This window comes from Scardinius erythrophthalmus (genome assembly GCF_964197995.2).
Source record: "Scardinius erythrophthalmus genome assembly, chromosome: 2".
Classification (NCBI taxonomy): Eukaryota; Metazoa; Chordata; class Actinopteri; order Cypriniformes; family Leuciscidae; genus Scardinius; species Scardinius erythrophthalmus.
In genome coordinates this window covers 2,008,038-2,034,752 of record NC_138222.1, presented here as the reverse complement: position 1 = coordinate 2,034,752, position 26,715 = coordinate 2,008,038, and the positions used below count along the sequence as shown (strand labels likewise).

The following is a 26,715-nucleotide window of genomic DNA, read 5'->3' as shown; positions in this document are numbered from 1 at the left end:
ACATTCCTCACGTTCTTTCAACTTTTATCCAAAATAACTCACAATTTCATGCATAACCCTTTTAATTCAGCTCAAAATATCTTCCATTGGGTGTCTTGGGTGCCGACCTCTTGTGGAAACAAAAATAATATAACATGATATTTCATAACTCTTGATGTCCTTATATCTCTATATGGAGCTAATGAGCGGTTTCTCTGGGTCCTAAAGTCTGTTCACTTCAGTGTGCATTCAGATACACATGTAGACATAAAAAAAAGTAAAGTTTGAGTATTTTTAGGTTTTTCTGTGTGCACTGAAGCATTCCTCGCATTCCATTCATTCCTAAAGGGGTCAAATTGACCCGCGAGGGAAGGATGTGTTACTTTTTTAAATTTCAGCCACAAAACTCCTCGAATCCTTTAAAAAAAATGGTGTGTATTCGTGGTTCAAGTGCGACAGTCCTGGGGTCTTGGACCCCTCTGATGGACACTACATTTTTTTACATTTTTTCAAAAATCTTTTCCGAGTCCAAGCATATCGTAGGGACTTCTGACTCATGGGCCAATAAAGCAACCATCCAGGTTCTTTGGGAAAACAAAAAAATATTGTTGTCTGGCATCACTGTGAAAATCTTTTTTTTTTTAAACTCTTTCCCCGCCATTGACAGAATTTTCCGGCAATCCATGTTTTCACTGCTATACGATAGGGGGCGCTGCTACACATCTTCAAAAATATCAAGAATGCTGGCGGTGGCTGGCAACTTAAAAAAATGTTGTTAGGGAAAGAGTTAAAAGTGCATTTTGTGTGACTTTAAAGGATACATTAAATAAGCGTACATAGACAGCGTATACACAAGGCTTCATCAAGGCTATTTTATAATTCAGAAACGCGCACACAGAAAGCCGCTTCAGACAACGCGACAGTAGCTTGTTGACTTCTCTTTCGCACTTGAACGAACAAAAACACAAAAAACTATGTCAAAATGCCCGTTTTTGGCAAGTATCCTCTTAAGCAAAGTCTTAAATGAGTAAAAAAAACTGAAATGAATGGATATGTGTCAGCTCTGCGTCATGTGCTTCAGGTCTTAAAGTGACGACAGCATAATAAACGTTATGCACTCACTGCTCTTGACTGAATAACTCTACTAGCTTTAATAAGGATTAATCCGTGTTCAAATTAAAGTTAATGTAAATGTTGTTTTAAGTTGTTATATTTTAAAGCCTATTAAATGTAAAAAAAAAATATATATATATATATATGGCTTTCAATTTACTGTAATGTTGAATGGCTATAATTTGTGGCTACAATTAAAAAAAAATCATCAGCATCAGTGACTCTGGCCTTCATTCACAGTACATCACAACGATGCCTTTAAATAAATATTTAACTCTTTCCCCGCCATTGACGGAAATCTCCGGCTTTCCGTGTTTTCACCTTTATACGGTAGGGGGCGCTATTACACATCTTCTGAAAGAGTACAGAATCTCCTGATCAAAATAAATGTGGAGAAGATGCACAAATGAGCGATCTCATATGTAATCATATGCATACATATAATAACGCGATTATCAACATTAAACTGCTTTATATTTCAGATTGAAATGCCGACCCAGGAAGCTCGAATAAAACTGAGTTCTCTTACGAGAGGTTCTCTCGTATTGCGTAGTTAGCTTACGCTACGGGAAAGCCTTTCTTTCTCGAGATACTGAAGCCAAAAATTATCCTTAATTTTTATAATCTTGTCAACGCAGTGCGGCAGCCTGCAGACCTAGGGCAAGCTTACTAGCGTGCCCATTGGCTGCCCTGCGGCAACTGCAGCAGCCTACCGCTGAGCCCTTGGCGTGACGTCACGACCAATGAGCGCGCTTGGCGCGCTTAATGCGTCACAGCCCGCGAAAAGGGGTGTGGCTTAGCGTATATAAACAGGGCTCGGAGGCTGCTTCTCTGATTTCTGTCTTTTCAGCGAAGCTCTACGCATCGCTGCTCTCTGAGGAAGCCGCCGTCGAATCAAGCGACCAGCACGCCGAGGATCTCAGCCTGAGGACGCCGGCCGCCTTCGCCGCCTTCAGCTTTCCCTGCCTGCTTCGCTATCCGGCGAATATATCCTTTTACTGCTCTGTGTTGTATGTGTTTGTGTGTTCGCCCCGCGACACACTTTGCATCTAAAAGAGCGCGAGGCGTTGTTGCAAATGCCTCGCTCATCCTGTGGCTCGTGCAGAGCCGCGCTCAGCGACGGAGACCGCCACGTGATCTGCGCTCTCTGCCTGGGTTTCGACCACGCAGCCCGCGCCCTTCACGGGCGGCTGCGAACAGTGTGAGGACTTGCCGATGTCGACCCTGCGGGCTCGACTCGCCATGTTTCACGATCCTCCACCTTCTCCGGCTGCCTCTTCCGGGCCGCGTAAGAAAAAACGCCGCTCTCAAAGGCCTTCCGAGCCGGTGGTTATAGCTGAGCGCTCGCCGGAGCCCCTCCCGCGAGCCTCGCTCTCTCCTTCTCCCCCGCCCTTCACCGACGCGCAGCGGCCGGCCTCTGCCCGCACTGCCGTCGCCTCAGGGGATGAAGCAGACCAGCTGGTTACTCCCCTCTGTCAAGCCGCGCAAACGGCGCCGCTCACAAGGGATGTCAGAACGGACGGTCACGGGCTATAGCTTCCTTTACGTTACAAGGAAGCTACCCCCCCCCGGATGACGCACGCCCTCTCCCCCTCTGTTCGAGCCGCGCAAGGCGCCGCTCACAAGGGATGTTAGAAGTAGACGGTCACGGGCTGGCTTCCTTTACGTTATAAGAAAGCTACCCCGCGTCTCGGTCGCGCGCGTCACTCTCCGGCCACCTCCGTTTCTCACACATTTCTCAGTCCCCTCCTAGCTCAGGCGACTAGAAATATCTATATTGCAGTAAACGAGCCTGTTATACACGCACGCCTGCAAACAAACGATGTCACAGCACATAATGACATCTTCCCGCTCTCTCTCCCTTTGTTCGAGCCGCGCAACTGCGCCGTTCTCAAGGGATATCAGAGCGGACGTCACGAGCACCGGCGAAAGGAGGAAGAGAGAGTGTTTTCGTCCCGCTTAGGCCGGACTTCCTCCAATCCTCGCATATTTCTCAGTCCCCTCTAAGCTCAGGCGGCTGGAAATACTATTATTGCAGTAAACGAGCCTGTTGTAATACACGCGCGCCTGCAAAACAAACGCTCGGTCATATGCTCGCACTGACTGGAAGCTCATGTGTGCCCCTGTGGCTCAGTGGCAGAACATTAGACTTCCGCACCAGAGACCCGTGTTCGAATCCGGCTCTGGCAGCAGAAAAACTTTTTTCTGCTTGCTTCTCTCGAGCTCGCGGCCAGCTTTCTTACATACAGAAAGCAAACCCGCATCTCACGGGATACATATTTCTCAGTCCCCTCTAAGTTCAGGCGGCTGGAAATACTAATACTGCAGTAAACGGGCCTGTTTTAATACACGCGCGCCTGCAAACAAACGCCGAAACGAAACACGACGCTCGGTCATATGCTCGCACTGACCAGAAGCTCATGTGTGCCCCTGTGGCTCAGTGGCAGAACATTAGGCTTCCGCACCAGAGACCCGTGTTCGAATCCGGCTCTGGCAGCAGAAAAAAAAAAAAAAAAACTTTTTTCTGCTTGCTTCTCCGAGCTCGCGGCCAGCTTTCTTACATACAGAAAGCAAACCCGCATCTCACGGGATACATATTTCTCAGTCCCCTCTAAGTTAGGCGGCTGGAAATACTAATGCTGCAGTAAACGGGCCTGTTTTAATACACGCGCGCCTGCAAACAAACGCCGAAACATGACGCTCGGTCATATGCTCGCACCAACTGGAAGCTCATGTGTGCCCCTGTGGCTCAGTGGCAGAATTTTACGCTTCTGCACTGGAGAACCGTGTTCAAATCTGGCTCTGGCGGCAGAAAATATTTTTTCTGCTGTCTTCTCCGAGCTCGCGGCCAGCTTTCTTACATACAGAAAGCGAACCTGCATCTCACAGGATGGTGCTTGAGTATTTATGAGCGTCTAAACATGAGCCATCAAAGCATTTGCTCTATAACGCCGATGGTGTTACAAGTGTAGAAAATGTGCCCACTCCCATGTGCTCACTGCTACACACAAACACGGTCCCCATGGTAACGCGTTCAGAGCGCTCTCTCATAAAGCGGTCACACGCCGCTCGAGTAATAAGTGTAGTAAATGTGCCCACAACTCTGTGCTCACATCTACCTGTAACTCGCTCTGCCACTCGGTTACCCCGGGCAACAGCGGCTCAAGCCGAGGGTGTTATAAGTGTAGAGAATGTGCCCACTCCCATGTGCTCACTGCTTCACACAAACATGGTCCCCATGGTAACGCGCATAGAGCGCTCTCTCATAAAGCGGACACAAGCCGCTCGAGTACTAAGTGTAGTAAATGTGCCCACAACTTTGTGCTCACACCTACCCGCTGCTCGCTCTGCCATTCAGTTACCTCGGGTCGCACACCCTCTAAGCTCCCAAACTCTGGCCGTGTCATAAGTGTAAACTCTGCGCCCGCTCAGGTGCACGCGCACTCACTTTTAGACATTACAATCCCCACGCCGCTTTCGCGCCAGGGGTGTTTGTCAGCAAATCGCGCTCCATCCTCTGGGACCGAGCTACCGAACGCTGTACAGCCGGCCAATACTGTTTACCAGCCCCCGTGTTCGAGCACCAGCGGCGCGCACGCCGCTCCATCCTCTCTGATACAGGTTCCCCAATCCCGCGCAGCGCGGCGATCTGAACCCAGAGACCATTCGACCCCTAGCTATGCATGCGGAAGCATGGGAAGCTATTCAGGGCGCGTCAGAATGGGTGCTGAGTACTATAAAACACGGCTATTCGCTTCAATTCGCTCGTCGCCCTCCGCGCTTTCTAGCACAGACGGAGACGAAAGTGAGTTCAGAAGCTGCGCACCTGCTTCAAGCCGAAATGGCGAAGCTACTGCGCAAAAGGGCTATAGAACAGGTTCATCCTTCTCTAAGCGAGTCGAGCCTTTACAGCCGCTACTTCCTCGTACCCAAGAAGGACGGAGCGTTAAGACCTATTTTAGATCTGAGACATCTGAACAAAGCCCTCATGAGACGGCCGTTCAAAATGATCACAACCAGAAAAATCCTCGCGCAGATTTGCCCAGGAGACTGGTTTATCTCTCTCGATCTAAAAGACGCATATTTTCAGATCCAGATAACTCCCCGTCACAGGCCATTCTTGAGATTCGCCTTAAACGGTCGAGTATATCAGTACACAATCCTGCCCTTCGGCCTGTCTTTGGCACCCCGTACTTTACGAAATGCATGGACACGGCTCTCGCTCCCCTGAGAAAACAGGGAATGCGAATACTGGATTATCTGGACGATTGGCTTATTCTAGCGCTGTCAGAGACGGAACTTGTGTCTCACGGAACAGCGCTTCTCAGCCATCTGGAGGATCTGGGTCTCTCGGTCACTGGACCAAGAGCTCGCTATCGCCCCGTCAGTCAATTTCCTTCTTGGAATAGAACTGGACTCGGTGGCTATGACGGCCAGACTGTCGGAGCAGCGCGCGCGCCGCATCCGCCTCCTCGCCGCATCCCTCCAAATAGGCAGCCGGGTTCCGCTGGGGACATTCCAGCGTATCCTGGGGCATATTGCCTCAGCTGCAGCAGCGCTCCAGCTGGGCTTACTGCGCATGCGCCCGCTTCAACGCTGGCTGAAAGCGCGCGTGCCCCACCGAGCCTGGGCGGCCGGCGGCTTGCGAGTCAGAAGTGAATCAGAGCTGTTTTTCAGCCCTGCAGCCCTGGCTGGCAGCCGAATGGTATCACACAGGAGTGACTATGGGAGTGATTTCACACCGGAAAGTTGTCTCGACAGACGCTTCCAACCTAGATTGGGGAGCGCTCTTCGAAGGCAGACCGGTCTATGGCCGCTGGTCAGACCAGGAGAATCTCCTACACATAAACTGTCTAGAGATGCTCGCGGTCGAGAAAGCTCTCAAACACTTCCTCCCATTCCTCCACGGTCACCATGTTCTAGTCCGCACGGACAATACATCGGTAGTGGCCTATGTGAATCGCCAGGGCGGTGTCAGATCAGACGCTCTGCACCCTGGCGGAACGCCTCCTCGTGTGGGCTCAGCACTCTCTGCGCTCGCTGAGAGAGCCGCGCATGTGCCTGGCCACCTGAACGAGGGCCCCGACAGACTGTCCAGGGACAGCGTTCCCCCTGGGGAGTGGTCTCAACACCCCCAAACAGTCCAGTCACTGTGGCGCCGTTTCGGCAAAGCGAAAGTCGACCTTTTTGCGTCAAAAGACAACGCTCATTGCCCAGAGTTCTTCTCGAAGAACGAGGACGCGCTGGCCCAGACCCGGCCCAGCGGCCCGCTGTATGCTTTTCCCCCGGTCTCTCTGCTGCCTCAGGTCATCAAGAGAATCAGGGAAGCGCGCCACACAGTGCTCCTCTTAGCCCCATACTGGGAGAACCAAGCTTGGTTCCCGGATCTAATACAGCTGGCAGACTCAGCCCCCTGGCCGATACCGGTGAAGAGAGACCTTTTCTCTCAAGCCCGCGGCTCGATATGGCATCCCCATCCAGAGCGCTGTCTCTGCATGCGTGGAGCCTCAACGATTACACGCTGATCTGCCAGACGGGGTCATGAACACGATCATACAATCTAGAGCCCCCTCTACGAGGCGGCTCTACATGTCGAAATGGTCAGTGTTTAACAGATGGTGCACTGCTAAGGGGCTCGATCCACAGACATGTGGGGGTATCGCGAGTACTGTGTTTCCTTCAAGAGTTACTGGACGCGGGCAGGTCCCCCTCCACGCTCAAAGTCTATGTCACGGCCATTTCAGCGCTCTCTGTTCAGAGCTGGGCCGCGCATTGGGAAGGAACGAGTTCGTCATCCGCTTCCTTAGAGGAGCCAGGAGGATGAACCCCCCGCCACCCCCCTCGGTTCCTATGTGGGATCTTTCACTGGTCTTGGAGGCCCTGAAAGCGCATCCCTTCGAACCCTTGGAAACTGTGGATATGAAATACCTCACGCTCAAAACCGTTTTTCTGATAGCACTGTCTTCAGTCAAACGAGTGGTGGAACAGCTCTTTGTTTCGTTTGGCGGGCGCACCAAGGGTCTCGCCGCCTTGAAACACAGCCTGTCCAGATGGATAGTGGACGCTATTGCTGCTGCTTATGCGTCTAAAGACCTGCAGTGCCCATTGGGCATTCAAGCTCACTCCACCAGAGGCATGGCCTCGTCGTGGGCGTGGTCCAGTGGGATTCCCATTCATGACATTTGTGCAGCGGCAGGCTGGGCCTCCCCCTCCACATTTGTTAGGTTTTACAACCTGGATGTTCCCGCCTTGCAGGCGAAAGTGTTATCAGTCTAAGTCTCGCGTATGCCAGCCCACTATCTGTGCGCGGGCTACGTTGTGTGATTTAGCTCTACTGGTTGAGCTGCACTATACAGGGAATTGGCAGTTAGGACCGGCCGTGCCGCTCCTAACCCCCTAGTGTGTACTTATGTACGGCGCTAGCCCTCTTCGGGCTGCCCGGCTCTCCGCTATCACGTTCCCCGGGCTCTCCCTGGGACTCATTCAGTGGATGCTGGGCGCGCACGGCGTTGACAAGGGCGTTCCCGTAGCGTAAGCTAACTACGCAATACGAGAGAACCTCTCGTAAGAGAACGTTTCGGTTACTCACGTAACCTCTGTTCTCTCTAGAAGAGGGAACGAGTATTGCGTAGCCCGCCGTGCTCGCGCCACGAGCTCATTTCGCTTCATGCGACAGAAACCAGAGAAGCAGCCTCCGAGCCCTGTTTATATACGCTAAGCCACACCCCTTTTCGCGGGCTGTGACGCATTAAGCGCGCCAAGCGCGCTCATTGGTCGTGACGTCACGCCAAGGGCTCAGCGGTAGGCTGCTGCAGTTGCCGCAGGGCAGCCAATGGGCACGCTAGTAAGCTTGCCCTAGGTCTGCAGGCTGCCGCACTGCGTTGACAAGATTATAAAAATTAAGGATAATTTTTGGCTTCAGTATCTCGAGAAAGAAAGGCTTTCCCGTAGCGTAAGCTAACTACGCAATACTCGTTCCCTCTTCTAGAGAGAACAGAGGTTACGTGAGTAACCGAAACGTTTGTTGTTTAAAAGCAGAGGCTCTGTTGTTGTTGTTGTTGTTGTTGTTTGGCATATTGAATGTTAAGATATTAATTCAACATAATATTCTGGGCCATGAACATTTTGTGAAAATGGTCAAAAACTTTGGCGGGGAAAGAGTTAAAATATACCATCTTTATGTTGTTTTACATTAATTTAGAGGGTCAATGTGAAATTATTATCATATAAAAATATTATATTAATATGCGATTAATTTGCAATAATAATAATATATTTAATACTAATCTGCTCTCTCTCTCTCAGGGTAATCAGATTCTGAGTGGTCTTTCTCTGGACGAGTACAAGGCCACACTGAAGATGATCGAGAAAGCTATTTTAGCCACTGATCTCGCTCTCTACATGAAGTAGGTTCTAGATGTCACACACACACACACACACACACACACACACACAGCTGCTTTCACAAACCGACAAAAGGGATTTATTAATTGGCTTGTATTTTAGCACACCGCTGTTGATTTATACAGTTATTAGAACGCCTGACATCTGAAAATCTGGACCTTTTTTGCCTCCAAAACATGATATAATTTCATAATGTTCATGACAAATGCAGATGTTGCTCTGAGCACAAGTATCAGATGAAGCGAGTCATTCTGTTTCTGTCCACTTTTAACTTTAATGCTATATTTTCTAAATCATAATCATTTTTTAACAAACAAGTATTCATTACTTCAACGAGCTCATTGTTTCTGCATTAAATTACTAAACTGTGTAAATTAATACATTTTTCGCTAACTGTGATTTTGTATATGTACATTTCTGAAATACATAACTTAGACAGTTTCCTCTGATATCAGATCACTGTAAACTGTAATGTGGACTCGTGCACTTCTGTAAAGCTGCTTTGAAATGATGTGTATTGTGAAAAGCGCTTTACAAAATAAATGTGAATTTAATTTAATATTTGGTATGTCCACCTTCAGCACATCTCTCTCAGAGTCTATATATTTCCTGAGAACTTCAACACTTGTTTTATCTCATGCTTTCTGCAACTAAAGCCAAAAGCTTTCCTTTAAATGTACGACAGATCCGTCCAGTTTATTTTAAAATGTTCGGTAGTTCCGGCAATAGTTAGAGGAATGTTTCGGGTAACAACAACTGAAACATCTTAAATATGTTATGATCTAATCATTTTGGCCTCCACTGTACACGTTTGTTGCTCGTTCATAATGCGAGTCTTCGTGTATTTGCAGAAAGAGAACAGAATTCTTCGAGCTGGCGAAGAACAGTCAGTTCGTCTGGGAGGACGAGAGTCACCGAGATCTGCTGAGGTGAGCGACGCTCGGGGAACAGCGTAATGCGTTTATGCATGAGCCGTTTGTTTATATTTCTTGTTTATGATGTTATGATCTTCTGCAGGTCGATGCTGATGACAGCTTGTGATATCTCTGCTATTACTAAACCCTGGCCGGTGCAGAAGAAGGTAAACATGCTATAAAAAGCCAGACGCACTAAAAAAAAGACTTAAAGTCTCCCTGTAGTCGATCATTTTATCCCTTAAAACTCATCTTTGATCCACAAAATGACATATTTAAGCGTTTTTTTTTTCTTGAAAAATGCCTTAAAATATCTTGAATGTAACTCGACACCCTTGCCTCATTTAGTATGCGTGGTTCTATGATTATGCAAATGAGCCCCGCCTCCACTCACTCACTCAGCTCAGAGATCCACTGGTTGACGATCACACGTTGATCTGATTGGTTACAAGGTAGTTTGTGACGTCAGAAACACCAGCGATTTCAAAGCGTGTTTTTGAGACTGTCTTTGGTTCACTGCAGTTTTAAGGAGGAAATACTCAGCAATGCTGTCGACTTATGAATTTACACATGGTTTGTCTTAAAGCAGATTTAAAACACCACATAGACACATAAACAACATTAAGAGCTTGATTTTAACCACAGGGGGACTTTTAGATTGCTTTAGAAATGTCCTCTCTTTCTCTTCAGTAATAAACGGGTTCAGCTTCTCAACATAATTTAAATGGCATAATTTAGACCTTTACACCTTTACACAATCAAGAATACATTATAATCAAGAATTAAGCAAACTCATGATCTTTAGACAGACTTATTATTTACTGTACATGCGGCTCTTAAAATGAGACGGCAATATAGTGTCAGCCCAGATCCGGCCCACATCCGGGCCGTATTTAATCCACGTGTACCGGATGTGGGCCGGATCTGGGCTGACACTATATTTGCTGTAACAAATGACTCATACTATTTCTGCACTATGCAGTTTTCATGCTTTATATAGATGTTTCAGAGTTGATAACACCAATTATGTATCACTGCATTGCATTGATTCACACACTATTGTTAAATCATAGTGGACCGTAAAACACACACTGAGCATTCAGTGTTGTATTCCAAAGTCGGTCAAAAGTTTTGGATCTGTTCGATTTTTTATGTTGTTAAAAGAAGTCTCTTCTGCTCATCAGGGCTGCATTTATTTGATTAAATAATAATAATAATAATAATAATAAACAGTAATATTGTGAAATATTATTACATTTCAAATATCTGTTTTCTATGTGAATATACAGTAAAGTGTAATTTATTCATGTGATCAAAGCTGAATGTTCAGCATCATTACTCCAGTCTTCAGTGTCACATGATCCTTCAGAAATCATTCTGATGATGATTTGATGATCAGGAATCACATTTATGATTATTATCAATGTTGTAAACAGTTGTGTACTTTTTTATTTCAGGATTCTCTGATTAATAGAAAGTTCAAAAGAACAGCATTTCTCTGAAACTGAAAGCTTTTGTAACATTGTGACAGTAAAGACATTTATAATGTTACAAAAGATTCTATTTCAAATAAACTGTTCTTTTGAACTTTCTGTTCATCAAAGAAACCGAATGTTTTCAACATTGATAATAATAATTAAAGGTTTTTTTTTTTGATCATCAAATCCGCATATTAGGATGATTTCTGAAGGATCATGTGACATTGAAGACTATCTAATAAAACACTTTCGCAAAGGCCGCTAATAAGCAAACCTGTAAAGGCAGAAAAGCCTATATTACTATAGTTTATTATAAACTATAAACAGACATGAAGTTGATGTTTAATTGTCAGGGTTGATCAGCATTTGATGATTATGTTGAAAATAGCCGTTCAATAATTAGCGTGTGTTTGTGTCCCACAGATAGCAGAACTGGTCGCCACTGAGTTCTTTGAACAAGGAGATAAAGAGCGGAGAGAGCTAAACATCGAGCCTATTGTAAGCGCTTTACTTTATAGAAAGGTTTAGTCGTTTAGAACCAGGTCACAATGACAGTAACCGTGTGACTTTATTCTTTCCCAGGATCTGATGAACAGGGAGAAGCAGGATAAAATTCCCAGCATGCAAGTGTCTTTCATTGATGCCATTTGTACGCAGTTATATGAGGTAAATCACACAAACTGTTATTTTGTCATTCGACCAAAGTTGCTAGTTTAGAGCTGGAGTAACTGTTAAACGCACTACAAATGCTAAATCATGCTACATGCTAAAAAATGTTAGGAACATGTTAGTAATGTGTTAAATCATGATAGAATCATGCTAGCAACATTCTAAAAAATGTTAGCCACATGTTAGCTACATGATAAACCATGTTAGCAACATTAACATATCATCAACATGCTACACGTTAACATTGCACAAAATCATGTTAGCAACATTTTAAAACTTGGTAACAATGTACTAAATCATGCTTTCACCATGTTAAAATGTGTTTGCCGTGCTAATTCATGCTAGAATCATGTTAGCACCGTTAAATCATGGTAGAAGCATGTTGAAAATGTTGGTAACAATGTGCTAATTCACGATAGAAAAATAATAGCAATCTGTTTGCAAATATGCTAAAACATGTTAGCAGATTGTTGAATCATGCTAGAAACATGCCAGCAACACGCTAACAATGTGCTAAATCATGCTAAAAATGCGCTAATTCATGTTAGAAACATGCTAACAATGTGCTAAATCATACTTTCAACATGTTAAAATGTGTTTGTTATGTGCTAATTCATGCTAGAATCATGTTAGCACTGTTAAATCATGGTAGAAGCATGTTAAAAATGTTAGCAAAGTACTAAGGTGTGTTAGCTGCATGCTAATAATCTGCTAAGTCATGTTATCAACATGCTAAAACAGGTTGACAAATGTGCAAATTCACGTTATCACATGCAACATGCTAATCATGCTAGGTAGCAACATCTATCTATCTATCTATCTATCTATCTATCTATCTATCTATCTATCTATCTATCTATCTATCTATCTATCTATCTATCTATCTATCTATCTGGCCCAAACTGGGCTTCAAACTGAAAGCCTTCAAACGTTAAGCTTTTTAAACTACTTCAGGCTTTCTCAAGCCAACACTGAAGTCTGTCTCATTAACGGTCTTCTTCTTCTGCTGTCCTGTGCTCGTGTGCGCAGGCGCTGACGGGTCTCTCGGAGGACTGCTCCCCCCTGCTGGAGGGATGTAGGAAGAACAGGCAGAATTGGAAGATTCTCGCTGAACAAGGAGAAGAAGGAGCTTTGCTAAAAGAAGGACTTTAGATTTTCTGTCGGCATACACTCTTCCTCGGACTATTCGCATCATTCCCTGGCCCTTTCCCAGAGACTGAAGGATTGCAAGACCCTGGTTTGATGACTTTCACAAAGCATACTCGAGTAGGCTTGGGTGAAAGATGTATCAGAATAAAGTCACTTCTTGAATCGAGACTGCTGTGCTTTAACGTTACCTGTGCAGGTAATCCAGCGGATGAAGATACATGCTTTAAAACTGTGACTAAAACGTCTTGACTCATTAAAGGAATGTTCCAGGTTCAATGCAAGTCATAGACTGTAAAAAATATATTCGTAGTTTTCGTGATGTTTCTGAAGAGCATTTTTGAAGCCCAAAGTGGGCGGAGCCGCCCGTCGCCATCTTGTTAGCGCGTCACTCGCGAATAAACGAAAATGTGCAGCGAGGCGGATTAGCTGAGGTGACGTGACGCTAACAGACAGCAGACAAACGGCTAGCAGTGACATCAGCGGCAATCCACCTGTCACTCAAGTGGCCACGCCCTTATTTATGCAGAACTTTAAGGCTTAATATAATTTAAACAGATGAGTTATAAAAATATTCACCCGCCTCACAGTCGTCATGACGGACAACATTAGCTATATAGACAAAAACCACTTTTTGTACCAGGCTGTAAACATGTTTTTTTTTCTGCTGTAAAGTTGGGTATTTTAACATGAGGGTTTATGGGATTGACTCTCTTTTGCAGCCGGTCTCTAGTGGCCAGTCGATGAACTGCAGTCTCATCACTTCAGTGTTTGATTAAAGAGAGAACAAACAAAATTAAATAGTTCACTACCAGTGTGTTTACTACCAGGGGAATTATATATAGCAGCAAATACTGTTTTCAACACTGATAATAAAAATAACCATTATTAATAACTGAGCACTTACAGTTGAACTCTAAAGGTCCTTACACACTGAGTCCGAAACTTTTGCATGTGTTTTTTCGTATTCGTCATTCGGTGGCTCTGAATTGTCAAAACACCATTTAAAATGTTTGCTACGGATGCGAAAAACACAGAAAATCAAACCCGATCCGAATTTTTTTATGACGGACGAAAGTTTCGGAGGCAGTGTGTAAACGTGATCGAGAAAACATGAGGTCGTATTTATTCAGTTTGCAAGGACCTTAATGAGCAAGACAGAAAAGTCGTATTTTTCTACTGTCCGAACATGTAACCAATCCAGTTAGCGTGTTTTGTAGCGTTGAGCAATGCAGCCAATCACAGGCATGTCTAAAACGCAATGGCCAATCAGAGGCCTTCATGAACATTGTGTCTGTCACGTGACAAGTGAACGAAAGATTCGGAAGATGAAGTAAATATTTATCTTTGGCTGTATTATAATGATTTCTTAGTGGATGTGTTCGGGGAATTTGGCTGTAACAAAATCTTTATTCGAGTCATTTCGTTCATTTAAGTGGACTCGAATAAAGATTCGTTCATTTTGATGATCAAATGATTTTAAAATCAAAATAATTTCTCGTGGTAATCGACAGCATATCGACTTGCATTGAGTCCAGAACATTCCTCATGTTTTCTTGTGTGTTTTTGTTCAGCTCACTCACTGAATTACTGATATACGCACATACTAACTCTTAGTTTGCTACATTGCACTGTTAGCGTAAGCTGATATTTAAACGAACACATTGAATACAGTCGTTTTTCACTGTTTAAACACTTTCACGTCACTTTGTAAAATACCTTTATATCATGTTGTAGATTTTTTTTGTTTTGTTCACTTGCATTGCATTACCTGTGATATGTGAACTTATTTATCATCTGTTACACAAATGTGTGTTTAATCCTTTGACAATCACAACAAATACTTGTATCGGGATGGAAATAAGATGTCTGTAGAAATGAAACCTGTTCCTGTTCCACTTGTTGATGGATCTAGTATTTTATTTTATTATTTATTTTACAATATTTGACCAATGATACACAATCATTAAGAAGGCACCGAATCAACTCTTTCCCTGCCAGCATTTCTGATCATTTTCACAAAACTTTTATGCCCCAAATATTGTTGCATGAATATGAAAACATTAAATGTATCAAAAGAAAGAACAGTCAGTTAACCCTTCCTGGGTCGACATTTCTTTCGGTAACGTTTAGATTTTTATGCTGTTTGATGATCGTGTTATTGTACATGTTCGTCAGCAATGCTTCTATCGCTTGTTTCTGCTTCTTCATTTGTGTTTTTGATCCTGAGATTCTGTCAGATGCGTAACAGCGCCCTCTAATGGATAACAGTTAAAACGCAGATTGCCGCGAAAACTCGTCAGTGGCGGGGAAAGAGTTAAAAAGCACTTTCAGCTCATCAATAACATAAAATGAAAATTGTTTTAATGCTAATTTAATGGTATTTTATAGTTGATCAGTTGACCAATTGAATGGAGAATGCGCACATTTTTTTTGTTTTGTTTTGCAGTTCACTTAAAGCTACAATATGTAAGATTTTTGTAATAAAATATCCAAAAATCACTTGCAGTGTGATATATTTCCTGCAGGTGTGTACTTACAATATACCAAAAGCTCCCAAGATTTTTAATTTCAGAGAAATTCCAATTTTAAATAATGGCTCGTCCCTGTTCACTTGTTGCCTGTCAATGACATAATATCCGCGTAATCCCTGGTTTTCGCTCGTACTGCCGTAGTAACCATGGCGACAGACGTGGACAACTGCGTAACGTCTAGCACACGCTTACGCTGTTGTTTCCAGGGTTCGTACGGGTACTTGAAATCCTTGAAAGTGCTTGAATTTTGATGTTGTGTTTTCAAGGTTTGAAAAGTGCTTGAATTTTGGATAAAATGCTTGAAAATGCTTGAATTTGTAACTGTATTTCTTTCACAAGAAATATCTTTCTGACGAAATAGTTCTTTATTAAATGGAGAAAAAAAATGTAGCCCTTCAGAATCAGATACAGATTGATTTGCGTTACGCTGGCCAGAGCAAAAGTAGGCGGAGTTTTCATTTTGATTTCCGCGGTTGTTTGGATGCACCGTTTTTATTGGCTACGCAGTGGCAACAGTTGAACTATTTTAAACTTTGACCGCGGCGTGCTCGCGAGCTCGCTCAGCTCTGCTTTGGCCCGAGTCGCGCGGCGCAAGCCATTGAAATATATCAGTTTCATTTCGTAGCGCAGCGCGGTCCGCGTCCTATCTGAAAGGGCCATTAGTGACTGAGAGTACTTGGTGTGATAATGTAATGTAAGTATTGCATGTCCGTTATGTCACGTTCATTTGTGGAATATGCAGTGAACATTGCCAAAATTGCAGAACTGTAACGTGCAAATTAACCTGCAAACGTTAGCCCAGTGCATAACAACAGTCGTTGATTGCTGAACTGAAATCAGTCAGTGTCATAAGAAGTATATTGTTACTGTAAGGTTTAGGATGGCCCTATGCAATATTTACACTGCTCTATTCCAGTAAGTATTAATACATTTATCAGGCAGGTGCCTGTGCACTCAGATATTGTTCAAACCTTGTCTATATCAAGAATGTGTCCCAAAACGGGAAGGCCTGTCAAATATTTCTGTTCAAATCCTAAGTCTTCATATTTGAAATTAATTCAGTTTTACAGCCTATAAATCATATTATCTGGTAAGCAATATTTGGACAGTAATATAATGAAAAGTATATTATTCATATGCTTTAGGCTATATACTTAGTGATACATTTTGAAGAATAAAACTTGTGATTGGCTTAAATATTAGGGCTGCACAATATATCGAAATATTGAAAATGTATATATTACAATATGCATAATTGCATATCGCAACGGCATGGGGTCATGAACAAAATACAAAGAAAATCACTCACTGCTTTTGGCTGACTTTTGTAGCTTTAATAAGAATCAGTATATTTAATTCATGCAGTGAAAACTAAGCAGTGTTTATTTTTACATTTGATTAATCAGTTTCTGTAAATAAACCTAATGTAGGATAACCTGAACCCCTAAACCCCAGTTATGTTAAAATAACACTTTTTATGCTACAGAACACTGATGTTCACTGTCAGAAGTTGTAGGGATATTTTCTTATCACAAAAAGAATGTGAAACACGTATGTGTAGGTTATATCATTTTAAAGATAATTTAAAGATAATTTAAGTTAATTTGACACACTTTAGGCATTATCGTATCGCATATCTCATTTTTCTTCAGTATCGTGCAGCCCTCTGCTATTATGAAACATTTGGCTGTTTATCTCTTTTGGTGTGATAAAAACTCTAAATAATCATTTTAACTATGTATTGTTATGTCATTTACGGTAGTGTAAGGTTCTGGAAAAAGCTTTAAAATGGACCTGGAAAGTGCTGGAAAAGTGCTTGAATTTGACCTTGGAAAAAGTGTACGAACCCTGTGTTTCGTTCAAACATTATGGATGATGGTAAGCAGACTTTGGGACAAAAGGAGAACTAAAACGAGGATCAATATCAGCGTGGCGTTTTCGAGATGCCGAGAGCTAGCGTCCGCGGCTAACTTCGACTCGACAGAGACGCCGCTCTTGCATGCACTTTATTAGACAGGTGAGCAAATGTACATAAAACTAATCAATGTTATATAGCTCAACATGATGAACTGTTAGAATATGATCAGTATGTTATTCTAATGTTGATCTCGCTCCCTGCTAGTCTCATACAAACAAACTAACACATAGAATAACATTATAACTTTAACACACTCAAATGCAGTTTAGTGTGATAGTGTAGAACAGCGCTGCGTCACCTCACAAGTTTCATTTGTCTAATAAACTGCCCTGTGTGAGTATTATTCAGCACTAGCGGGTAAGTTAGTTCGGTAGAATGAAATGCCCTCATCCCTTTATATCCGCGGGACTCGCGTGTGGCGCTGAGATCATGGCTGAGATCTGTCTCTCATTAGCACTTGCGCCCTGCTTCATTACACAGTCATGTTTAAAACATCAGTGTATTCACTCATTCATAAACATTATTAGATCCTTCGGCATGACAGCAAGTTCCATAATTCCACTTATGCATCGTCAACCGACGCCTTTATTGTTGTAAGAGGTTAGCGACCCCTAGCGGCGAAGAAAAATATGACATATTCTACCTTAAAAGGTGCTGTATACAATAATTTTGGTTGTACTAAAATTACCATGTGTGCAGATATTTAGGAAACATGCAACGTTCACATGAGGTGTGTTCCCCGAAAGCATCGTTAGCCAACTATGGTCGCAAGTTCTGTCGTTATCATCAGTTTCAGTGAACAGCATCGCAGAGTTGTGTGTTGAGCGACAGATCTCGACCTGTGGTTAAAAGAAGAGTTTCTCGTTTTTAAAATCTTGAGCAAAATAAGCAAGCTGACATTCAGTACAACCTGTATTTATATTTAGAATACATCTAAATATCACTTACGTCTTTTAGTTTGACAAGAGATTTAAAGCATTGTTTACTGAAGAGCTTGTTGTTTGTTGCATTTGTGAACTATATCGAACGAGCCGATGATTGAATCTGTAATTAAAGCAAAATAACTGAGAAAAATTAGAAATATTCCTCAGATGCATGTGCGTAATTTATAGCAAAACATCTAGCGCTAACTCGATCTCAAACAGTTTCATTAAAAGTAGTTTTTGCAACAATACGGTTTCAGGAAACAGTCGTGACTTGTGAATAGCTAGTAGATTTCTTCAACGATGCAGTTTACTTAAGCAGCGTTGTACGGGCAACTACGGTGACGCATTGCTGCCACATACATATTATTTTTCCCCTCAATTATGTCGTAATAACGAGATCTTATGTCGTTTTAACGACATCTTTTCTCGTAATAACGAGATCTTATGTCGTTTTAACGACATCTTTTCTCGTAATAACGAGATCTTATGTCGTTTTAACGACATCTTTTTCTCGTAATAACGAGATCTTATGTCGTTTTAACGACATCTTTTTCTCGTAATAACGAGATCTTATGTCGTTAAAACGACATCTTTTTCTCATAATAACGAGATGTTATGTCGTTAAAACGACATCCTTTTTTGCCCTTATAAGGGCATGTGTTATCATGTACAAAACATGCCTTTATCCACATAAAATTGACAGCCTATTGCGCCTTTATCACACGTTCAAAAAGCTTAAGCAAATAGTAGTAGCCCCCAATCATGCAATTAAAACGTCATGAGTTCAAACGCAGATAAAACAACAATAAAAAATAATACAAATACTCCAATGTATAGTAAAAAACTGCAAGGATCAGCAAGTAAGATTCAAGTACAGCATCTCACACACACTCGAGTTTTCCTGAGATGAAATGCGAGGCTCTTCTCAGTTATGAAGCATTCAAACACTGATGTCCACAGAAGCACAGGCTCAAAGCAGGACCTGCTTCAGATCAAACACGTCCACAGCCTTTATTCTGCTCCACATCTTCATAATCGAGTCCTTTCTGTCTCTGTTCAGTGTAATTAATGCGACACTGCTTTACCAAACTACAAACCTTCACTAACCTCAAGCTAGATAAACACGAGTAAACTCAGTCCTCACAGATCTTGCACGTACATTTCATGAGATGTTTTTAAATAAACGTTCATTGTTGATTCTCTTTACAATAATGCAAATCAGCTTTTTGGGATAGTTTAAACCATCATCATACAGTAAGAACTAGTATTACAATCACGTATAAATACATACAGTAGTCAAAAAAAAATTACAATTAAATTAAAAACTTTTTAATTTGGGATCAAATATATTCTTGACAGGCTTTGTGCAAATCTCCTGATATGTAAACTTAGATTTGTGTCGCCATCTAGAGGAAACTGCGAGCAATCAAAGAAACGCATAAATCAACAATACAATCTTGGAAACAAGAGATTTATTTTCTGTATTACGAAATACAGTCTTTAAAACAACAAATAAGAAATAAGCTTTACATAGATATATACACAGGACTGAAACATTGTAACAGAAGACAGAAGGAGAGCCGGCGCGATCACATGGAGTCCGTCCTCTTGTAGGCCACCATACTGTTGACCTTGTGAATGGAGGTGGTGAAGGAACGCAAGCGCACCTCCTCTGATTGGTCGATGAGCTGAGGCCCAGACTCCTCCCACTGCTCCGGCACCTGCAGGTCTTTATCTGTGTAGATCAGCAGGTCGAACGCGCCTGTAGGAGACGACAAACACAAGTGTTAGTCAGATCACAATATAAAGTGCGTCCCAAAAAATAAAAATAATTGTTAGTCAGATCACAATATAAAGTGTGTCCAAAAAAAAAAAAAAAAAATTGTTAGTCAGATCATAATATAAAGCGCATCCAAAAAAATATATAAATATATATTGTTAGTCAGATTACAATATAAAGTGCGTCCCAAAAAATTGAATTAAAAATATTGCTAGTCAGATCATAATATAAAGTGCATCCAAAACTTTTAACTTCAATGCACTATAAGGATTAAATCAATCATTTGATACACTGTAATTACATCTATAATGACTCGGATGACCTTAAACCCACCCGTACCAACAAACCTGTCCTGAACTAATAGGACATATTATATAATATCAGGTAACTGCGCGAGTTAAGATACGGTTCAAGGTTAGCTATTATCCAGTTACTGTAAAATAAAGTGCTACAGTAATACATCAACACAATACTGACTTAATACTGACACAAGCAAAACTTGGTCCTACAGTTTCAGTGCAGCTTCAAAGTCTCGACACGATCCAGCCGAGGAATAAGAGCGGACATTTTATAACAAAATAAACATTTATATACTTTTAAACACTAATACTCATTTTGCACTAGCTGTGATGTGACACACATTACATACTCAGGTTGAAAGGTCACGAGTGTTCCGGTTCAGAAATGTAGGAACTCCATCTGAATTTCTCGTTGTTTTATCTTTTATTTTTTTAATTTGTAAATGGCGTTTGACTTAATCTTTGCACGTTCGCTTATAAACACTGGGTCTGTTCTTACGCCTACGTCACGCTTGACCTTTCAACCTGATAGCGTAATGTGTGTCGGATCACAGCTAGTGCAAGATGAGCATTAGTGGTTAAAAGTATATAAATGTTTATTTAGTTGTAAAATGTCCGCTGGTTTGTCTAGATAAGACTCTTATTCCTCGGCTGGATCGTGTCGAGACTTTGAAGCTGCACTGAAACTCACATCTGGACCTTCGACCCGTTGGACCCCATTGACGTCACTATATGGAGAACAATCCTGGAGTGTTTTCCTCAAAAACCTTCATTTCTTTTCCACTGAAGAAAGACAGACATGAACATCTCGGATGACGTGTGGGAGAGTAGATTATCAGGAAATGTTAATTCTGGAGTGACCGACTCCTTTAAGAGTGTCTCAGACTTGTATGGTTACGGTTGTTGTCGTTAGTGTGTGTGTTCCTCGGGTTAACTCACAGGCGGTTTCCAGCAGCGGCAGGAAGGTGACGGTGGCGGTGACCTGTCGGATCACCGAGCGGATCTCCTCCTGGATGGCTTTTATGGACTTCTCCCTGGGAGCACTGGAACATACAATTATGAACATTCATATCTGCATCGGTCACGCAAGAGAACATTAAAATTAAATCACAGTTAACTTCACGGCTAGGGTTGGGAACCGAATACTTGAGGTCAGGAATCAAGATACTTGTTATAAAATTTAATTTTTGATTCTTCTTAATTCCTTTGTGAGCATTTCAATATGACTTCAAACCATTCAAGAGTGTGAGACTCCTGCGCTGGCACACACACACACAAACGTAACGGTATATTAGATCTGTGCAGCTCTTAAAGTGACAGCAGCCTAATATTCTTAATATAATATACCTGCCATCTCTGTAATAACACTAATCAAACAACAAAAGACAGAAAATTCACTCGTTTTTGACTGAATGACTTATATTTACAAATAACTTTGTAATGTATATTTTATTTATAAAGTACAGTGTTATTTTACATTTGATTACAGTTTCTGTAGATGAATACTGAAAATCTTAAAACTCTTTATTTCAATCGTATCTTTGTTCAGTTTTATTTTTTTGTTGTTCTTGTTTTGGTTACTGAGTGTTTATTGTCTTTAATAACGCTTCAAGTGTATATTAGTTATGCTAGTTGTTGTTCTATGGTGTTTTTAATCCACAGGCAAACGCTCCTTGTGTAAGTGTTCTTTAGCCTGATGATTTCTGTTCATGTTATTCAGATACAATTAAATGTTTTGCAATAATGATATCGAAGTATTTCTTCTAATTGGAATCGATAAGCAGGGTTGAGTATCATTGGAATTGTAACGATTCTGATTCCCATCTATGGCTGTGATTGAATCTGAAGATGATAACGAATCATTATCCTGATATGAGATTACAACACGTACCCGCTCTCCTTCGCCGCCTTGTCGCACTCGATGTCGAACTGCCATCGCTCCAGAACCTCGTTGGTCTCCAGACACGTGATCACGACCACCAGCTTCTGAACGGTGCAGTCGAACAACCATTCTGCAGAGAGAAAAGTAAAAACCTTTTCTTCACAAAAAGAGTACATACTTTTATGGCGTAGTGTAACTTGGGACGCAGCATATGGCTTTACACTATGACGATCGCTCTGATTGGTTTAGGAGTTTTAGGTCTATCCAATTGCGCCATTTGAGCGACCTCCGTTGGTGACGCCCCTTTGGAAATGAGTTAATGAAGCTTTGCCAGACCATAACTCAGTTACTACTGAGAATGGTTTTAACCAGGCTACTGTTTGGGATGTACTTGCAGAACAGTATATCTTCAGTCAGTGAGTTTATCAACTATTAGCACATACGCTATTAACAAACTGTCCTTGGAACTGTCAGTGGCCTCGTCAACTTGGAGCGCAAAGCGTTTCCTTTTTATTTTCTGAATGAGCCGTTCCTCCACGTCATTTGTGATATAAGTTGTGTCATTAGACACTGGGATAGTCTTTAATTTCATGACACTTGCCTCATCAAGCATAACTGACACTATATCTATGGCAGCAGGAATAATCAACTCTTCTGCAATCGTGTGCGATACGCAATTTTGTACGAAGCCAGTTGCGCTTTCGCTGTTGCTGAAGTGGCTTTTGCAAAATGACTTTGCTGCCAACGACATTGATCAAGTTCTTTTAAAAAAACTCAATTGGCTTGTGAACATAATTCGGATGTGCCGTCTCAGGCCCCGTCCACACTACTGCGTTTTCGTTTAGAAACGGAGAATTAAAGCGAATACGATCTCCGTCCACACCAGCGTTTTAGCTGCGTATTAGAATTGATCTCCGTCCACATTAAAACGACTGAAAACGCGGATCACGTGACCACTCACCAACACTGGGCATGCGCGTGCCGGTGTAAACACAACTTCATTGATAAAATTATCCCACCATGCGCTGGTTCTTCCCGGGTTAACCCAAAACCGACGCTTCATGTACGGTCGATACCGCCGCTGCACACGGGTATGTCACAGATCGCTCGAAGAATAGATTACCTCCGGCGCATGTAGGCAGTTAGCATTGTAAACTGCAGAACAGCTGCTAGCAAAGATATACGCCATGACTGAGACACTCAATCATAGAGCCGAGCGTGAGCCTCTACTACGTCATCGTTTCTAAAGTCCTCCGTTTTGACCCGTCTTCACTAAAACGCCCTCCGGAGATTCAAAACGAAAAACGGGTCGCCAGCGTTTCTATAACGACTTTATTCAACTATTCATTTCCTTCTCTCTGGGCCTCGAGTTAGTTTACGTAGTGTTTTTGCGTAGCGCGTCTGTGTTTCACGTCATCCCGTAGGCTCACTATTGGCCGACGCTCGTCATGTGTGTGATGCGTGATGACGTGAAACACAGACGCGCTACGCTATTACACTACGTAAACTAACTCGAGGCCCAGAGAGAAGGAAATGAATAGTTGAATAAAGTCGTTATTTTTGCGCATAAAAAGTATTCTCGTCGCTTTATAAACTTAAGATTGAGCCACTGGAGTCACTTGGACTATATTAACGATCTCTTTAATAACTTTTCCGGGCCAGCAAGTTTCAGTCCCTTAGAGGCCTATGGAGGAGTGAGACAACTCTCAGATTTAATCAAAAATATCTTAATTTGTTTTCCGAAGATGAACAAAGGTCTTACGGGGTTGGAACAACATGAGGGTGAGTAATTACTGACAGAATTTTCATTTTTGGGTGAACTATCCCTTTAACAGTGAAGCCGAGAGCAAGATATGCCTCCTCATATTTTCGGCATTTAGCTTTAGAATGACCAGCACATGTGTGTGAGACCTCATCTACTGCTCTCCTCTTGCCTTTTATAAACCGATCCATCCTCCATGCGACGTCAGTTGACTTGCCAGTTTTTTTTATTATTATTTTATCTCCCACACCCCCCGCAATACCTGTGCCCCCCCCACACTCTGAGAACCACTGCATTACACTGTGTAGCTATCTAATGTTACTGTAATGTGTGGTGCTGTTGTGTCCTCAGACAGGTGTGTGTGTGTGTGTGTGTGTGTGTGTGTGTGTGTGTGTGTGTGTGTGTGTACCTTTGAGTTGTGTGATGACGTTGGTGAGGTAGTTCTTCAGCTTGGAGTCAGTGGTGAGATGAAGACTCATGTCGTATTGTGTGACTCTGGTGAAGGTTTCCGCCGGGTAAATCCCTCGCTGGTAGAGAATACTGTTGATCCCGAACGCTACAGAACACAAACATATATTATTTATTTATTTACATATAAATTATTTTCTGGAAGAGCTACAAAGGCCCTGCACACTATTGCTAACTGTACAATTTTCAGCTCGTGCTTCAATATCAGCTTAGCAACAAAGTGCATATTTTTAGCCTCTAAATTAAATTCCTTCTCGAGTTTGAACTCCATAATCTCATACTACATTAAACATAAAAGCGTGATGCATCAAATGCGATGCTCAAAAAACACATATGCAAATCTATTTACATTTATTTTGATAGTCTAAATGTCCAATACATTTTTAATTCATTAGATTTTTTGGACTAGTTCACATGTCAGGCTTTACAGGGTTAGCGATCACATATTAACATCTTTTAACCACACATCTGAGATTAAAACAGCGGTCTACTTTAACAATGGCACGAGACTATTGAAAGGATATTCGCACACCTCGACGCCATTCGCTTTCAACTCTATTTCTACTGTAACATTAACGACGCCATGAAACGCATAAATCTGTCCGAAAATCAGTAGCGTTACTTACAGAAAAATTCAGCAACAAGTTCCGCACTGCCCTTCAGAGTGATTCCCTTCAGCGTCTTAGACATCTTGAATTGAGTTTAGATTCGGTAAGTTTGCGTGTAAACTCTGTCCTCGATGCTGCTTGTTTTCTATTAACCGCCAAACAGTTTGAATCTGACGCTGCGTGTTACGTCAGCGCACGCGTCATTATGACGGCACACGTTCAACGAATCAACGTTCAGGAAGAAAAATATCATGTTCGGTTGGTAGTTTTGTAACAAAATGATTTTGACCACGCAACAATTTACAAAGGTTGATAACCATATAATAAGCAGAAGAAGCCTGAAAAATTAAATAAAATGGGAGCGATTTAATAATTATCTTCTTTTACTGTTTTTATTCAGTATTTAAATATTACATTCAATAATTTTTTTTAACTAAATGACATTTCCGACCTTTTTAATTTTGTATGGTATTATCAAAGTCTTAAGATAACAATATATATATACATATTTGCCTCATTAGTCTCTGTTTCTAAACGTGAGCCGTCCGCCATATTGGAACGGTCAAATCCGGTCCGTGACCACTTTAGAGCAAAGTTGACTGCACTGCGTCGGCTCGGACACCTAGTTATTAGTCTGCAATAGACATTATCAGTTGATTTTTAACAGCATTTAGTTTATCATTAATGTGATAATTCTGCAAATGTATAATGCTTATTGAGTTATACATAAAACACAAATCAGCACATGGGTTACCCTAATTCATCTGGGATTTACAGCTCAGTGGTTTTTACTGCCATAGGCTGCACAAAGCTGCGAAATATTAGATTATTGTTTTATTTTTTTCTTGGTGTGAGTGATGAACAGCATTATGTTAACCGGACCAACGTGGCTGACGCACTGAATTTGAATTTTACATTTTTTTTATTTAATTTTTTGTTCCAGATTACATTCGTCTGGCAGCCGAAAGGACTACTAAAATGGGAATGAGCCAGTGACAGAACTATTTGATTCAAGACACTGGCTCAGAAGAAATCACACCATGTGTAGTAGTGTGAAAACAATCAAAGAAAAAACACTAGCCATATGGAGTGAAGGATGTTATTGGCTTCATATGGCGAAGTTAAAGACTTTGACACGAGGTGGAGTCACTTCAGGGCTTTTGCACCTGGAGGCTTATTCATGTCAGTGGAATTTGAGATTTTATGGAGTCGCTGAAAGTAAGAGGGAAGATATTTGAGGAAAGGTCATCCATCTTTGCCAGAATCTTGCCAGAAGCTAAAGACAAACCTCCAGCTGTCCGTTTATTGCTTGGGTCGACAAGGAGTCATCGTCCAATTTACCTCTCGTCCCTCCTGTTTAAAATATTTATCTAGTTTATTCCCATGCTTTAATATTGCTTCCATCTTCTTCCCCAAGAAATGTGATGTTTTTCAGGCTGGAAAGACAGCAAGCTAAAAACAATCATATATTTAAACTCATGATTAATGGTAACGTTAGTGATCACTCAAAGAATATTGCAACAACTTCTGCCAAAAATATAGTGATTTGTTTAGATTTTTCCAATAACACATGAATGATTTCTTTGAATCTTTACATAGTATAAATAAATTGAATGAGATGGATCAACACTTCTGAAAGACAGACTAGAGGAAGCCTTTCATTCATTAAAAGCCAATAAGTCTCCTGGAACCGATGAACTCAGTTCAGAATTGAGTAAAAACACAGCTGTCACGGGTTAGCATAGCAATAATCCAAGCAAAGATGCCTGACGCAGAACGACTATACATAGTTCCCACATGACGTCACAACATACGGGCATTTGCCGATCCGGCGC

The 26,715-nt window shown here is 42.0% G+C and overlaps 2 protein-coding genes across 5 annotated transcripts in view; one reads left to right on the top strand and one right to left on the bottom strand.

Annotated features, from left to right (window-relative positions):
* Positions 1 to 15,197, top strand: part of pde5ab (phosphodiesterase 5A, cGMP-specific, b) — a 63,076-nt gene extending 47,879 nt beyond the window's left edge. For all 4 annotated transcript variants that reach the window (XM_081358785.1, XM_081358786.1, XM_081358784.1 and 1 more), the window contains exons 16-21: positions 8,398 to 8,498; positions 9,348 to 9,425; positions 9,514 to 9,577; positions 11,312 to 11,386; positions 11,471 to 11,554; positions 12,587 to 15,197. In XM_081358785.1, coding sequence (XP_081214911.1) covers positions 8,398 to 8,498; positions 9,348 to 9,425; positions 9,514 to 9,577; positions 11,312 to 11,386; positions 11,471 to 11,554; positions 12,587 to 12,709 — 525 coding nt within the window. In that variant the 3' untranslated portion in view covers positions 12,710 to 15,197. The remainder of the gene's footprint in view (positions 1 to 8,397; positions 8,499 to 9,347; positions 9,426 to 9,513; positions 9,578 to 11,311; positions 11,387 to 11,470; positions 11,555 to 12,586) is intronic.
* Positions 15,198 to 19,536: 4,339 nt separating this feature from the next.
* Positions 19,537 to 25,122, bottom strand: mad2l1 (MAD2 mitotic arrest deficient-like 1 (yeast)). The gene is made up of 5 exons (XM_081359039.1): positions 24,899 to 25,122; positions 24,214 to 24,360; positions 22,052 to 22,172; positions 21,100 to 21,203; positions 19,537 to 19,843 (listed from the first exon to the last, which is right to left on the bottom strand). The coding sequence occupies exons 1-5, from the start codon at positions 24,960 to 24,962 to the stop codon at positions 19,671 to 19,673; spliced, it is 609 nt and encodes a 202-aa protein (XP_081215165.1). The 5' UTR covers positions 24,963 to 25,122; the 3' UTR covers positions 19,537 to 19,670.
* Between the last annotated feature and the right edge of the window lie 1,593 nt (positions 25,123 to 26,715).

Excerpts from the sequence above, each read along its gene's own strand:
- mad2l1 (XM_081359039.1), bottom strand. The coding sequence starts at position 24,962 with ATGTCTAAGACGCTGAAGGGAATCACTCTGAAGGGCAGTGCGGAACTT. Across the intron at positions 24,361-24,898 it reads ACTTGTTGCTGAATTTTTCT|CGTTCGGGATCAACAGTATT; the intron begins GTAAGTAACGCT and ends TGTGTTCTGTAG. Across the intron at positions 19,844-21,099 it reads GCCGCTGCTGGAAACCGCCT|GCGCGTTCGACCTGCTGATC; the intron begins GTGAGTTAACCC and ends CGTCTCCTACAG.